The sequence below is a fragment of the Gobius niger genome, assembly GCF_951799975.1.
Source record: "Gobius niger genome assembly, chromosome: 21".
Lineage (NCBI taxonomy): Eukaryota > Metazoa > Chordata > Actinopteri > Gobiiformes > Gobiidae > Gobius > Gobius niger.
In genome coordinates, this window is record NC_136872.1 from 17,295,794 (window position 1) to 17,311,096 (window position 15,303).

A 15,303-nucleotide genomic window follows, 5' to 3' on the forward strand; every position below is an offset into this window, starting at 1 on the left:
GCGCCATGGTCCCCGTCTGGACCCAACACCTCCAGGACGAGCCGTAAGGGGCTGGTGCAGAGTGATCTGGCCATGTGACCCCGTAGTAGATAAGCAGAAGAAGACGGATGGAGGACACATTGTACCAGGTTATAGCACTCACAATGTACAGGAATCACACCTGGGGCATTGTTGCTGAGAGGCTATGTTACCAAGTTTCTCAAAGCGCCACACTGACGCCTGAACACTATTTGTACAATGGCAAATAAAGAACTTACTTACTGTATTATTCATTTACTCCATACTCTATGGTGGTAAGTTACTAATGTAGCCCCAGCTGCCCATAGGGGTAGACTGATGGAAGTGAGGCTGTCAATCTACGCCATAAGCCCCTCCTACCACCACCACCACCACTCACTCACTCACTCACACTCTTACTCATTCTGGCCTATTGTACATGTGTCAAGTGGTATAGGGAAACATGCAAACTTCACACAGAAAGGCCCCGTCTGGCCGGGGTTGGGGACCGGGACCGTCTTGCCGTGAAGCACGAGCGCTAACCGCTGCGCCATCGTGCCGCCACAAGCAGAGAGGCAACACAGCTGCCGGCAAAATAACCCGATTATTCTTAAGCATCAGCATCGTTCGACTTATGTAAACACTGTATCACCTCCGTCCACATCTCAGTCTGAACACAATTGACTTGATTCTCCGACATGAGCTCTCCCTCTGATCTTCTAATTCCTAATCCTATCTATCCTCGTTATGAACATTTTAATCTCCCAAAAAATGACATTCGTTCGAGATACGTACTTCAAAGTGTTACACATTTTTACCCATAATCCTACAGGACAATGTAAAAAAAAGCAGATTTAGTAACTGAACCGAAGTGCATTTAATATACCCCGAGGCAGGCCACTTAAACAAGAGGTGCTCTGGTGTGCTATGAGTAGATGGCTATGATTAGCACTGGCCAGCTCTCCCGGGCAGAGCTCTAGCGATTAAAAAAAGGAGAGAATATTGTGCCACACTGTTGAACCAATATTTCTACATGACTCGCTTTCAACATATTAAACCGAAATGGACTAGTTTAAACTTTAGTTATTAGTCTTATATTAATTAGCGAAAGGCAGTGGTGAAGTGGGTTAAGCATTTGTCCGGGGACTGGAGGATCGTGGGTCTTTCCGTAGCTTTGTACCTGTGTGAACTCGGAGATGGACTTTGAGATGGTGCGAAGACCGGAACGCTTTGCCGCAGTAGGGACAGTCCTTGATGCCCCGGCCTCGCACTCGCTCCCTAGTGGGCAGAGCGGGCATGGCGGGCACTGTTTGCAGCCCGTTCTCTCCTACAACAGCACAGAGAAATGTAGAAACATAAAGACAACATGCTGGGCCCCTGGAGTAGTCTTTAAGAATACTATTTCAAACTACAAAAGAGGGATAATGATAATCACTGTTTAGGGAACATGGGCAAAAGTAAAACATGTTTCATCTGTAGCTTTAGAATAAGAAACCTATTGATTCATGCAAAGATCAAATTAAAGATGTTATACTATAAATTAATTGATGCTATAAATGGTAATAATTAATCAAATCCAGGAACCAATTCCTTTTGCCCAAACGAGAGTGCCCATCTGACAACATGAGGCATGTTTTCTCGTGTGAATGTGTATGTTTGCATACAGCAAGCTTCACTGGGTACATATGTGTAAAGATTACACAGTGTTGCACAATACCTGTTTTAAATCCCTCAACAAGAAACGTGACACTTCACTGCATATTATTGCCGCTTGTCACTACTTTTCGCAAACAGCGGGGGAAGGAAGACTTTGCACAGATGGAGCTTGTGATTTTATGCAGTAATGTTGCTTTAGTCTTCCGTTGGCTGTATTTGTTTATTTACCTTTGAAGTTGGAGATGACGGAGTGAAAGCCTGTTGCTAGTGCCGCTTGTTGCACTCCTCCGATGTGCGTTTTCGACTCTTGCCTCGCTTCTCCTGTCTGCTGTGAGCCGCCGCTGCCGCCGTGAAGCTCCTGCCTCAATGCTTCACTCCTCCCATGTCCTACAACTCCTGCTGCTCCACCGCGACTTTTGCCGATGGCGTCTTCCTCACCTCCTCCTCCTCCTCCTCCGGATTTCTGCCCCCTTTGAGCGTGCACCCTGGCATGCACCACAACTTGCTGGAGACTTCGGAAGAGCTTACCGCAATCAGGGCATTCCCATGACCCCGCGTTGCCCCCCGTACCTCCGATCTCTTCCCTTTGGTTGATGCCTCCGAGATAGGCCCTGACCTGATCGGCTTCACTGATCATGGAGCTCCGTCCCTGGCCTCTCTGACCCCTCTGCTGGGGTCTAGTCTGCTGCTGTTGTTGCTGCTGCTGCTGCTGCTGTTGTTGCTGTTGTTGTTGCTGTTGTTGATGTTGTTGCTGTTGTTGTTGTTGTTGGGCGACAGCTATGCTCCTAGCCACCAGTTGCCACCACACCGCTTGGTCGCCTGCCTCAGAAAGCACCCCGGGACTTTCGCTGTTGCCCCCTGCCTTCCTCTGGTCGCCTCCTCCAATGCTGCCCCCGTTACCCATCTCCGCCACCTGCGCCACGGCCTGAAGCCTCTCCATACAGCTACCCCCGCCACCATCACTAGGCAACCCCAGGTACCCCAAGATGGCCGACTTGCTCGAACCCATCCCCAGTCTGCTCTCCCTGTCCGACCGGCCTCTCCCGCCACCGCCGCGCTGGGCAAGAAGCAAACTCGAGTACAGCGCGTTGAGCTGGTTATTCTGCGCGCCTTTAGCTTGCTGCTCGGCGCTGGCGGCTGCCCCGAGCGAGCCGGGGAGTCCAGATTTCAGTCCGAGTTTGTTGAGGTGGACTTTCATGTGATTCTTGAGAAACCAAGGCTCTTTGAAACCGCGCCCGCACACTTGGCACTTGTGGTCCAAGGAGTCTTTGTGCTTTCGCATGTGCCCCTTCAAAAACCAGGACTGGGTGAAGCGCTGTCCGCACGTTTCGCATCGGAAAGCGGGCACCGCGGGCGACGCCCCGGCAGCCGCGGCCGCCCCGGCTGTCGTCGGAGTTACTTGCTGACTCGGGGCGGGGGTGTGCGAAGGCGTCGGGACGGGGGTTTCCGGACTCGCCACGATCGGTCTCGGCATGTAGACCGGCGGGGCTTCGAGGGCGGGGTGGCTCTCTTGCAAGTGCGAGGCTAAAATCTCCTCCTGGCTCGCGGAGAAGGGGCATAGAGTGCATTTATAGGGATTGTGGAGGATCCGGACGTGGCGCGCCAACTCGGAAGCGGTGCGGAATTTACCCTTGCAGGCGTGGCAGCGGAAAGTGGGGGCGTTCGGTGCTGAAGCTGCCTCCCCGATTTGATTAGAAGAATATGGAGAGGTTATGGGGTCTTCAGTCAATGGAGGGGTGAGTGGTGTGCTTCCATCCAAGAGAAAATGTGGATTGGATTCCGATTGTAGACCCTCTAACTCCTTGATATCGGACTCGTCGTCCTGGGTCAAGTGAATAAGACTGTTTGGCAGTAAACGCTGGTTCGATTGACTCATGTGAAACGATTCCTTGTGGTTTTGCTGGACTTTGAGGTGTTGCTTTAGAGGTGCTGAGGGATAACTGGTCCGGTAAATCGCCGAAGCGCGCCTGTCCAAGGAGTGCGCCCGAGCGTGGAGAGACAAAATGCTTTGGAAACGGAATCTCTTCCCGCAAACGTGACACGGGAACCTTAACGCCGGGCCAGAAGCGGACGCAGCAACTCCCGGATGAGGCTTGGTCGCGATGGTCTCCCTTTGGAAAAGTTGGAGGTCGAGTTCATCTGTGCTTTTATGACCCGAGGAAAGGGCTATCTCCAGGGCTCCAAACCCGAGGGGAGGTGCTGACGGAGTGGCTGGGGGAGAGGAGTCCAAAATGGGGCTGCATCCCGCCTCCTGCCCCGCTCCGCCTGGGAACAGCGCCACGGCCGGGGTGGGAGATGCGGGAACTCCGTCCAAACTTTCACTTTCTTCGTCATCTTCATTTTCGATACCGTCCTCTTGGGGGTTTTCATCCGGGTCCAGGGCGTAGGGAGAGAGGGGGAAAGAGGGCGTGGTGCTCGGGCTTTGGGGTGACGGCTCGGGGCTGTGGAGGGGCAGGACATTGGGGCTATCCGGGGGAGAGGGATGCGCTTGGGGGCTGTGGTCCAGAGACGGCAGAGCAGGGGGAGACTGTGGGAGATCATGGGAGAGCGACAGGACGCACTCTGGCGGAGAATCCATCCTCTGTCAAGAACGAAATGAGAAAAAGATCAGAATTTCACAAAAACCTCACTCAAGTCATTTTAGACAATCTTAAAGGAATAGGCCACCGTTTTTACATACTAAAATATGTTCTTACCTCACTTTAGTCGAGTTAATATATCCCCGTCTGGTCTTGGTCCGTGCGCTCTGCCAGGCAAACGGAGCACATACGCAGCCTCTCCCACATGTCACATAGCTCCAAAAAAGCTCACGATAGAAGCTACCAAGCTCTTCCACGTGTTCCCTATTTAAATAAAGTTACGTGAAGTGTTGTCATGCGAAGTATATTTACACAGAAATGTAACGTGTCGATTTTATAAGCAAATAAAAAGGGGGACTATATTGTAAGGCGTAATGATACGAGGAGTAAAACGTCCGCGCAGTAACTCCTAAAGGTTATTGACGGAAGTGAGCGGGGGAAGTCTTTAGGAATTACTGCGCGGACGTTTTGCTCCTCGTATCATTACGCCTCACAATATAGTCCCCCTTTTTATTTGCTTATAAAATCGACATGTTACATTTCTGTGTAAATATACTTCGCATGAAAACACTTCACGTAACTTTATTTAAATAGGGAACACGTGGAAGAGCTTGGTAGCTTCTATCGTGAGCTTTTTCGGAGCTATGTGACATGTGGGAGAGGCTGCGTATGTGCTCCGTTTGCGTGACAGAGCGCACGGACAAAGACCAGACGGGGATATATTAACACGTCTAAAGTGAGGTAAGAACATATCTTAGTATGTAAAAACGGTGGCCTATTCCTTTAAGTTCAAAAACATTCTGTTATGTCATGCTTAAAGCCAAACATTTTGCCCAATAGAATAAAACACAAGCATGTTTATTTCGATTAGGATACCTGCAAGAAAACATCCGTCTTAACTGTGAATTTGCCTTTCCTCAGACTTTATTCATTCCCCAGTTCGCCTTCATGTAGATATTGCTGCTAACTTACACCATGTATGAAGATCTACAATAGGTCCTCTTCCAAATGCTTTATGTTAATGACCCACCGCAAAAGTAGCTTTGTCAGTGTCCAACTGAGCATTATGAGTGTGTTTGGTGTTGCTGGCATTTTCTATAGTGTTTTTGCTCTTGTGACCATATGAATATTCCTCAGTGTGACTTTCAATAATCAAAAACACAAATTAAAGTTTTTATTAGAGATGCCCGATCCAGCTTTTTTGCTACCGATACCGATGCTGGGTTTTGAGGATCTGCCGATATCCAATATTTACCGATACCAAGAGACTTTCTTAAAAGTGGCTTTGTCTGAGTGAAACCTTTAATTGACTCTTTTCCATTGTAAGATCACTAAAGTCACATTTTATTGTCATGTTACAGATCAATTATCAATTATATCTATTGATAAACTCTTGGCTAAAAATTTCACTTTTCTACACTAATTATCCTTGGGTATTTGACCCACATTAATTAATTAATTAATTAATAATCAGTTATTTCTGAAACTAAAACACAACACTTGGCTTCAGCAGTGGTTATTTTATTTTATTACGTTACTAAAAAGGACTATACAGAGTTTAAAAATGTTAAAATTAAGTATTTTCCTTCCCCTACATGTTTCAGCAATGTCCTAAGATGTAGAATGAGCCCAGACCTGTTCACCACAACAAATCCTGCATTGTCACTCAAAAAGGTGTTAATTTGGGTCCGAATATAGAAGCTGCAGCTACACCTATGACCTGAGGTGGCAGCAGTGAGTATATAATGGCTAACTTGCATCTAGCCCCTTTAAGGTATTTCTATCATAGTTTCTGACCCAGCCTTGATTAGTTTTCGTTAGCATTAGCATAGCTCCCACTAGCTTTAGCATGCTATTGTTAATCACAGAATTTTGCACGGTCAAAAATACATTTGCAGGTTGAGGTTAAAGCTATTCTCCAGGTTCTTAGCTTTACAATGACATACAGCATGCCCATATTCACTCAGATTTAGATGGTAAAAGTTTTTATAGTGGTGAGAGGCAAAACTGGTATCGGTTCAGTATCAGATATTTGTGGCCGATACCCGATATCGTCATTTTTCCAGTATCGGCTCCAGTTTGTCATGAGAAACTTCACGCTGAATGCCGTTCATATCTGAACCAGTCAAAACAACTTGATGGTTCCCCCTCAAGGACACAGAACTCTGACCACCTCTCTCGAATTACCGCAGCACATATGTTTTGACTAGAATAAAAAATATTACTACAAAGCTAATTTTGAGCTTTGAACACAACAATTTAATAGTATGTGCAGGAGTTCAAAATGTCAATCAGCAGATACAGTATATGAGTTAAGACCTTCCTATGGGGACACTGATCATGGTCATGTCTTTAAGTGTTGAATAAAAGTGGAAATGAATCTAAAAATGCCAAATGCCAAAGGAAATCTGTCAAATTTTAGAGCCTATAGTCACCTGTCTTAAAAGTGCGTTTTGTAATGCCCCATTAGTGACCACCCACCATGCATAATTTATAGATTGCATCACCGCCTCTGAATACTTTCCCCAAACAGTATGAAAGCTTTTAACCACACGCAGAACACGGCAAACAAGAAACCAGGCGTATATCTCCCTTTTTTTTTTAACCAAATACAAGACGGCGCCGTTGTTGTCATCTTTAAATCTGTGAAAAGGTTATATTTGCATGTGCGTAATTAGTCTCCTTGCTAAACGACCTTGACCAAGATGGAAGATAGCCAGGGAAAGGCGCAATAATAAGCAACCCGCAATTAGAGTGCTTTTGTTACGGCTCCCAAAATAAATAATTACCGTTAGCGCGTGTGATGTTATGCCATTCTTTAGCGACTCGGATCTGGGGGGACACGGTGCAGCAGGCTCCTCCTTCAGTTCCCTGCAGAGACAACAAGAAGAAGAAAAAAAAAAGACAAATTACCAGATTAATATTTGTAAATGTTGAAGCAATAATAATTAACAGGGTATAATCAGATGAGGGTAGAGCCGGCAAAATATTTACTCAAGTGCGAATTGGTTTGAACAAATTTGTCTCGAACAGAATTAAAAAGTTGTCATCCAAATGATTAACTAAGTCAGTGGGTCCCAACCTTTTCTTGTCTTGCGGACCCCCTTTGGACCTTTCAGTGGTAAGTCCGAGTACGCCCTACCTTGAGGGTGTTGCAGTTTATTGAGAAAGCAGTCTGGCCTATGAGTAAGGCCTCATTTGAAAGCTAAGACCTACGAAGATGATTTTTTTTCTCGCATTTTTCTCGTCAATTTTTCATTGGATTTGGGTAAAGTCGAACCGGAGAAAATGAGCTCGATTCAGGCGGGGGTTAAGAGGTTAAAAGTGCCATTTGTAGGCAAAAAAAACATGTTGTGATCAAAGTGAATCGAATATACTCCCAAAAGTACACATTTTACTGAAAAAGTTTGATTTTCCTATCAAAATACTGTGGTGTTCAGTTTCCCCTTTGTTGGTTGGGAAGTGTGACTTAAAGTGATAGTCTGTAAGCTTAAATATTTCACAAATTTAATAGATTGTGCATAATCGTCTGTATCTGAAATTTAAGGTAAGTATTATTAAATAATAATTTATTTTTTTTAAAAGTCCCTCCCTTTGCTGATTTCACCGACTAATCAGAATCTGCGGGATACCACTTTGACCAATGAGACGAGCTTTTCCTGTGAACCGGCCTGTCAGGTCCAATCAGGAGAGAAGGGGGAGGAGCTTGATTGTATACTTTTGAAATTTCTGTTCCTGCGCTGCTCATTTTGCAAACTAGGAAGGCCTTTATTGTTTACATTTCACTCTATCTCTCCTTACTTTGCAAACTTACAGACTATCACTTTAAGTAGCAGTAGGAAAGTTTTGTTGGGTAATAATATCAGCCATTTGATCATTCAATAGTAAAAGGAAATTACAAATGTGTATATTTCCTAACAGAATCACATACTGTATGAGGAAACTGTGTGACCTAATTAGGAAAATTTGGCGATATACTGGAACAAAATGTAAAATTATATTCAGTACCCACCTCTAGTGTAATAATTGCTATATATTTTGTAAAATTATTATCCAACAAGAGACGAATGAGTTGCTTATTTGGTAAAAGGAAAAAAACAACATGGCGCAGAGAGGTCGCCTTAAAATCCAACCCGCCAGTGCCGCACAATGATTGCAACCTCAATTTGAATATGTTAAGCACACGCACAAAAGCCAATCTTTATTTCATCTTGCGCGGGGTCTCTTTAATGTGTGCGTGTAACAGGTGCGCACCTGTTCTGCCTCCTGCCTGCATCTCCGCAGCATACTGTCTGAACATATGGGGCCGATTAGCTGCGGCGCGAGCGTGCGTCTGTACAAGTGCTGTAACCGGCGTCGTATGTGTGTTTAGACGTTTTAAGGGCATTAATCCGGGACGTGCAGTGTCCCAAAACAGGATGGGCGCGTTGTTTGGACTTCCCACACACCCTTCCTGTGCTCGTAACAGTAGCAGCTGACTGATACAGTATACGATGTAGAGTGCATTTCACAAAGGGTTTCAGGCTTTTCTGATTATTTATTCTTTACTGTGATGCCGGTGGTAAGTATAAACTGTAGTTTTACACCAGTTACCCGGCAATGTTATGGAGAAAAGTTCCTATGCTCTGAAACAATGTGACATAAGAAGACAGAGATATGGTAGAGCTGGGACTCACTCACGGCCCTTATGTGCAGGATGGTTGCACAGTCACAGTTAAAGGAATAGGCCACCGTTTTTACATACTGTGATATGTTCTTACCTCACTTTAGTCGTGTTAATATATCCCCGTCTGGTCTTTGTCCGTGCGCTCTGTCAGGCAAACGGAGCACATACGCAGCCTCTCCAACATGTCACATAGCTCCAAAAAAGCTCACGATAGAAGCTACCAAGCTCTTCCACGTGTTCCCTATTTAAATAAAGTTACGTGAAGTGTTTTCATGCGAAGTATATTTACACAGAAATGTAGCATGTCGATTTTATAAGCAAATAAAAAGGGGGACTATATTGTGAGGCGTAATGATACGAGGAGCAAAACGTCCGCGCAGTAACTCCTAAAGACTTCCCCCCGCTCACTTCCGTCAATAACCTTTAGGAGTTACTGCGCGGACGTTTTACTCCTCGTATCATTACGCCTCACAATATAGTCCCCCTTTTTATTTGCTTATAAAATCGACATGCTACATTTCTGTGTAAATATACTTCGCATGAAAACACTTCACGTAACTTTATTTAAATAGGGAACACGTGGAAGAGCTTGGTAGCTTCTATCGTGAGCTTTTTTGGAGCTATGTGACATGTGGGAGAGGCTGCGTATGTGCTCCGTTTGCCTGGCAGAGCGCACGGACAAAGACCAGACGGGGATATATTAACACGTCTAAAGTGAGGTAAGAGCATATCACAGTATGTAAAAACGGTGGCCTATTCCTTTAAGAAATGTTAACTTCTTATGATGATGCATCCTGTACTCATTTCCTATGCAGAATTTAAATAAGTTGCAAAACAGGAAAAACTAGGGGGGGAAATGGCAACAAAGACATTTACAGAATTGAGGTAGTTCTTGCCTGCTGCGTAACACATACGGAATGAGGTTTACTTTATTAGTACGTGTAGGTATGTTTGTCTTGCAGGGTTTGACCGGTTTGGCGTCAGGACAAACAGTAATAATACCAATGGAACGTGCTTTTCTATGGTCCTTATGACGGAGAGCTGACATTGCTGTAATACCACCCCCTGGTGGCCGGGGGCGACTCCAAGAGACACTTGAGAGACAGGATTCTAATGGGACTTCTGACCTCCCAAGAACGGCTTAAAAGCCTGGCTCCAAAGAGTTTTTCTTTTTCTAAAAATCGTTATGACCCATATGACAACGCTGAGGTAGGTCAAATATTTTTAACCATGCTGGTTTTTGTTTATCAGCCTGAAAAAGTGGAAGCATTTTCAGTGCATTAAAGGAATAGGCCACCGTTTTTAAATACCGATATATGTTCTTACCTTACTACGCCTTGCAATATAGTTCCCCTTTTTATCCGCTTAGAAAATCGACATGTTTAATTTTGTGTCACTATACCTGGATCGTGTAAAGGCTCATGTAACCATATTGAAATAGGGAAAGAGCTTGGTAGCAACTAACTTCACCTCAGTTTGGAGCTATAGTTATACTGGGAGAGGCTACATGCTAACGCCGTCTGTGCTGTGTTTACGTGACTGAGGGCACACGTAAAGACCAGACAGCTACATATCAACCCGTCTAAGGTGAAAACATACATCAGTATTTAAAAACGGTGGGCTATTCCTTTAACTGGCTCCAGAGCTGCTAGTGCAGCGCTTCCCGCCTTTTTGCGCTTTTAAGGAACAGGCTGCGTAGGAGGAGACGTAGCGGCCATGTAAGTTTCACACAACTTGGGAACCTTTACTATGAATGTGACTGAATATAATCATCTATCTCTAATTATTATGCGTATCAAAAACACAGGTACACAGTCGCGCACACAGACAAATATTAGCATATTGGCTCACTGGGATACATCATAGGAAAATCCATCTATTTCACTGTCACTGTAGTTTTTTTCTAACCTGGAATAAAATCAACAAACCAAAACCAGCTAAACCCAAACTAAGTGAAACCAGAAAAGGCCATTAAACAAATTTCCTTCTGATCTTATGAAGAGAAAGCCTTCTTTGATGTTTTCATGTAACAACAGGCCCATTAGGATTTGATACGGTTCCCATGAGGCGAGACGATGCAATATACTCAAATCATCACAATGTTACAAAGCTAGTTTCTTATTGTAGGTCCTATTCTGACAGTGAATTTGGCTATAAGTGTATGTATTTAGTCAGGACAGTGCATGTTTCCATGTGTTGCCCCAAACTGAAAAGACTATTGTTATAACTCCGCCCCCTAAGATTTTTGCTTTACTTACTTATTGTAGTCCGTGGTACTTATAGTGGTAATTACTAGTAATGACAGTGGTACTTACAGTGGTAATTACAGGATAATTACTAGGTTATTATTGTGGTACTAAAAGTCATAAATACTAGTCATTAGGGTTAGGGGTTAGGGAGACACAGAGTCACCACTGTATCTCTCATTACTAAGAGATACAGTGGTAACTCTTAGTAATGCAGGTCATACTTCTATGTACTTTGGTACTTTAAATGATAGTTTCTAGTAGTTACAGTGATACATCTATGGTACTTATTGGTAATTCAAGAATACTACAGCAGCAATTCATGAGTAGTAAATGTGGTACTTCTACATACAGACGTAATTTCTAGGATTGTGTGACTATAAAACAACATAAAACAGCATTAGGGAAAACAAGAAGTACAACCTTCATTACTCAGAGTTACCACTGTGTCTAGAAGTACATACCTTGTAATTCCCACTATAGCATCCTTTAAGTACCACAATAAGTACTTAGAATTACCACTGTAATTACCACCATAAGTACCATTGTAAGTACCACTGTAAGTACCACTGTAAGAACCACAATAAGTACCTAGAATTACCAGTGTAAATGCCACCATAAGTACCATTGAAAGTACCACTGTAAGTAACACCGTAAGTACCACTGTAAGAACCACAATAGGTACCTAGAATTACCAGTGTAAATGCCACCATAAGTGTCATTGTAAGTACCACTGTAAGAACCAAAATAAGTACCTAGAATTACCTGTGTAAATGCCACCATAAGTACCATTGTAAGTACCACTGTAAGAACCAAAATAAGTACCTAGAATTACCACTGTAATTACCACCATAAGTACTACTGTAATTACCACTGTAAGTACCACTGTAACTACCACTGTAAGTACCAAGGACTTACCGGCCCGTAATGTAAAGTGTTACCGGACTATCTTATCTTATCCTGAGAACATACAAAGTTCACACAGAAAGGCCCCACTTGGTCCGAGACTGAACCCCTCTTCTTGCTTTTTTCCCCCCTATAAACTTTTCTTAGTTTGAGTGGAGTTCTAAATCTAGAAGCGATTATGCAAATGGTCGACTTTTAAAATGTGTGTATGGGAAACGTTGACAATGTGATCGCTCTTCTCACTCCCAAATATCGAGCGTCTAATTGCGCCAGCAGATGCACTGGCCTGTTTAATGCGATTTCTGCAATATCCAAACGCCACATACAGCACAGATATGCGCTCTGTCGCCCGGGCGTGGTTTACGACTTGTACGCTGCTTACTCACTATTGGGAGAAGACAACTGTAAGCTCTTTTCCCTTCATTTGTATTTACTGTAGTGCCCGTGTCAGCCCGGAGAACCGCGTCAGCACTAAACGTGATATACGGCGTATCGAGCACTCGCGCGTTCAGTCAGACGCACTAAATATTTGAGTGCGCTGCAGTTCTGGATCCACATTCAACTTTTCTCACGTTTCTCCTCCTGTTCTCTCGCCGTCTGCCATTTTGTTTTTGTTTTTTTGGAACGAGACGGAGCGCGTCAAAACGAGACGGCCCACAACAAACAACAAACAAACGACAAAAGGTCATCAATCACCGTGGCAACACAATGGAACATCTGTGGAGGCAGGTGCGGCCGCCATTTTTGCGTATTGGTCACATATGTGTAGATTTTAAATGCGTCTCGTTCTCTCACCCTCTCTGCCCCCCCCCTCCCCCCTTCTCTCTCGCTCAATCACCTTTTCTCTCCATCTTATCCTTTCTCCCTTCCTCATCCTTTCTTCTTTCTCTCTGCCCCTTTCTCTCTCTCTCTCTCTCTCTCAATCACCTTTTCTCTTCTTCTCATCCTTTCTCCCTTCCTCATCCTTTCTTCTTTCTTTTTGCCCCTTTCTCTCTCTCTCTCTCAATCACCTTTTCTCTCTTTCTTACCCTTTCTCCCTCCCTCAGCCTTTCTTCTTTCTCTCATCACTCTTCTCTCTCTCTCAATCACCTTGTCTCTCTTTCTTATCCTTTCTCTCTTTCTCCCTTCTTCAGCCTTTTTTCTTTCACTCTTCTCTCTCCTTCCTTCTTTCTTTCTTTCTCTCTCTCTCTCTCTCTCTCTCTCTCTCAATCACCTTTACTCTCTTTCTTACCCTTTCTCCCTTCCTCACCCTGTCTTTCTCTCATCCTTTCTGTCTTTCTCTTCCCCCTTTCTCTCTCTCTCACCTTTTCTCTTTCTTATCCTTTCTCCCTTCCTCACCCTTTCTTCTTTCTCTCTTCCCCCTCTCTCTCTCACTCTCTATCTATCTCACCTTTTCTCTTTCTTATCTTATCCTTTCTCCCTTCCTCACCCTTTCTTCTTTCTTTCTGCCCCCTTTACCTCATCCTTTCTCACCCTCTTCGCCCCTCCCATTCCCTCTCTCTCCCTCTACACACTCACCTTTTTGCTCTAACTCCCTCCTTTTTGTCACAACACTGTGCCTCCCCCTCCCTCCCTCCCTCTCTCCCTCTCTCTCCCCCCCGTGGGTGACAAAGAGATCCTGTTTGACATTTTAGTGTGACTATGACTCATAAGGCTATCGCACTATTGGCTGTACACAGATAGTACAATATGATGATGAGGGGGGGGGGACAGCCGGAGACTACCGTACATTTGTGCATCACATATTTGCTTATTTTCACAGGAAACATCCAAAATCCATCAATGTCGAGCCGGATTACTTATATTAGTGACAGGACCCATTTTCAATCCATTCACAAAATCGCTGTATTACTAATAGTCGCACTCCTATCTCAAAGAAACACAACTGGCTCGCGTTGTCACCTTAAAACCCACCAGTCACTCCGGGAGATTCTGCCCAAACCCGGTGTTGTTATTGTCATTTCTATCCATATTTCCTTCTTTTGTGCGTACCATCCCCCTCTCCCTCTTTTCTCCTGCCCTCCCCGCCTCTGTTCCTCCGTCTATTATTCACTAATTTTCTTTCATTCTCTCCTCTCTCCTCTGTCTCTCTCTCCTGCAGTGTTGCCAGTTGGCCCGGTGCCAGGGAATGCTCATATCAGCTGGTGGATTGGGCCCTGCCAACATGGCGCAGGGAAGGCAGATGGGGCAGAAAGAGAGCGAGGCGTAGGGCGGCGTAGTGTTGTTACAAATAGGGTATAGCGCTAGAAAAAAAATAAAGTGATTGAAAGTGATTTAATGTGCCTGCCGGTGTGTTCGTGAGGGATTCGGATATACTTGGGCAGAGAGCGGAGGGGAAGTGGAGATGTTCGGCGAAATCCTAAAGGTCAATGCACAATGGCAATGGAGGAAACTCTGTTGTGGCTCGGGTTGGACATTGACAGTGTATCGGTATATTATTGTTATCGAAATATGAGGTGACAGAAACCACATGCTCAAAAAGAGGCCACAAAATCACAAAGGTCGAGGCAAAAGCAAAAGCAAAAACAAATGTTTAATAAAACAATACAACTCATCAACTGGACAAGGTTTAAAGGTTGATCAAAACGTTTCCCACTAGTTTCAATGTTTATTTATTTCTTAAAGGGACTATACAGAGTTTAAAAATGTTAAAATTATGTATTTTCCTCCCCCTACATGTTCCAGCAATGTCTTAATGTGTAGAATGAGCCCAGACCTGTTCACCACAACTGCCTCTAAAATCCTGCACTGTCACTCAAAACTATTACTTACTATTATCCGATTTGCCGTCATGCATGAGCTTAATATGGAAGGTGCAGTTACATGTATGACCTGAGGTGGCAGTAGTGAGTATAAAATGGCCAACTTGCATCTAGCCCCTTTAACCTGGATGAAGACAAGATTCCTCTCATACGGTTGTAGATCAGTTTAGCAGAGAACACCTGAAACGGGACATACCGTCTTATCTGGCAACACACATTGACACAAGTGTGGCCCACGGGTCGTCACCTGCAGCTGCTAATACGAGCTCAGATGATTCCAGTCTTGAACTGATGCTGGCGATCGGATTATTGCCAAAATGTTTAAAATGTTGGCTTAGATTAAAGGCACACTGCGTAACATTTTGGGCTATACTGTTGCCACATACAGCTAATGACCAGCTCGACACAGAAAATGCTATTACTGCCGTGGATAATCAAAGAATGGATCTGGATGAGAACCTAACCTGTTTAAATCTCAAATTCTGCTGACT

The 15,303-nt window shown here is 44.4% G+C and overlaps 1 protein-coding gene across 2 annotated transcripts in view; it reads right to left on the minus strand.

Moving 5' to 3' along the window:
* znf219 (zinc finger protein 219) overlaps positions 1-15,303 on the minus strand; it is a 41,160-nt gene that overhangs the window by 8,575 nt on the left and 17,282 nt on the right. The window contains exons 2-4 of one of the 2 annotated variants that reach the window (XM_079579867.1): positions 7,022-7,103; positions 1,882-4,234; positions 1,178-1,324 (exon numbers count right to left, since the gene is read on the minus strand). In XM_079579867.1, the coding sequence (XP_079435993.1) occupies positions 1,178-1,324; positions 1,882-4,231 (2,497 nt within the window). In that variant the 5' untranslated portion in view covers positions 4,232-4,234; positions 7,022-7,103. The remainder of the gene's footprint in view (positions 1-1,177; positions 1,325-1,881; positions 4,235-7,021; positions 7,104-15,303) is intronic. The other variant, XM_079579868.1, reaches the window with a different exon arrangement.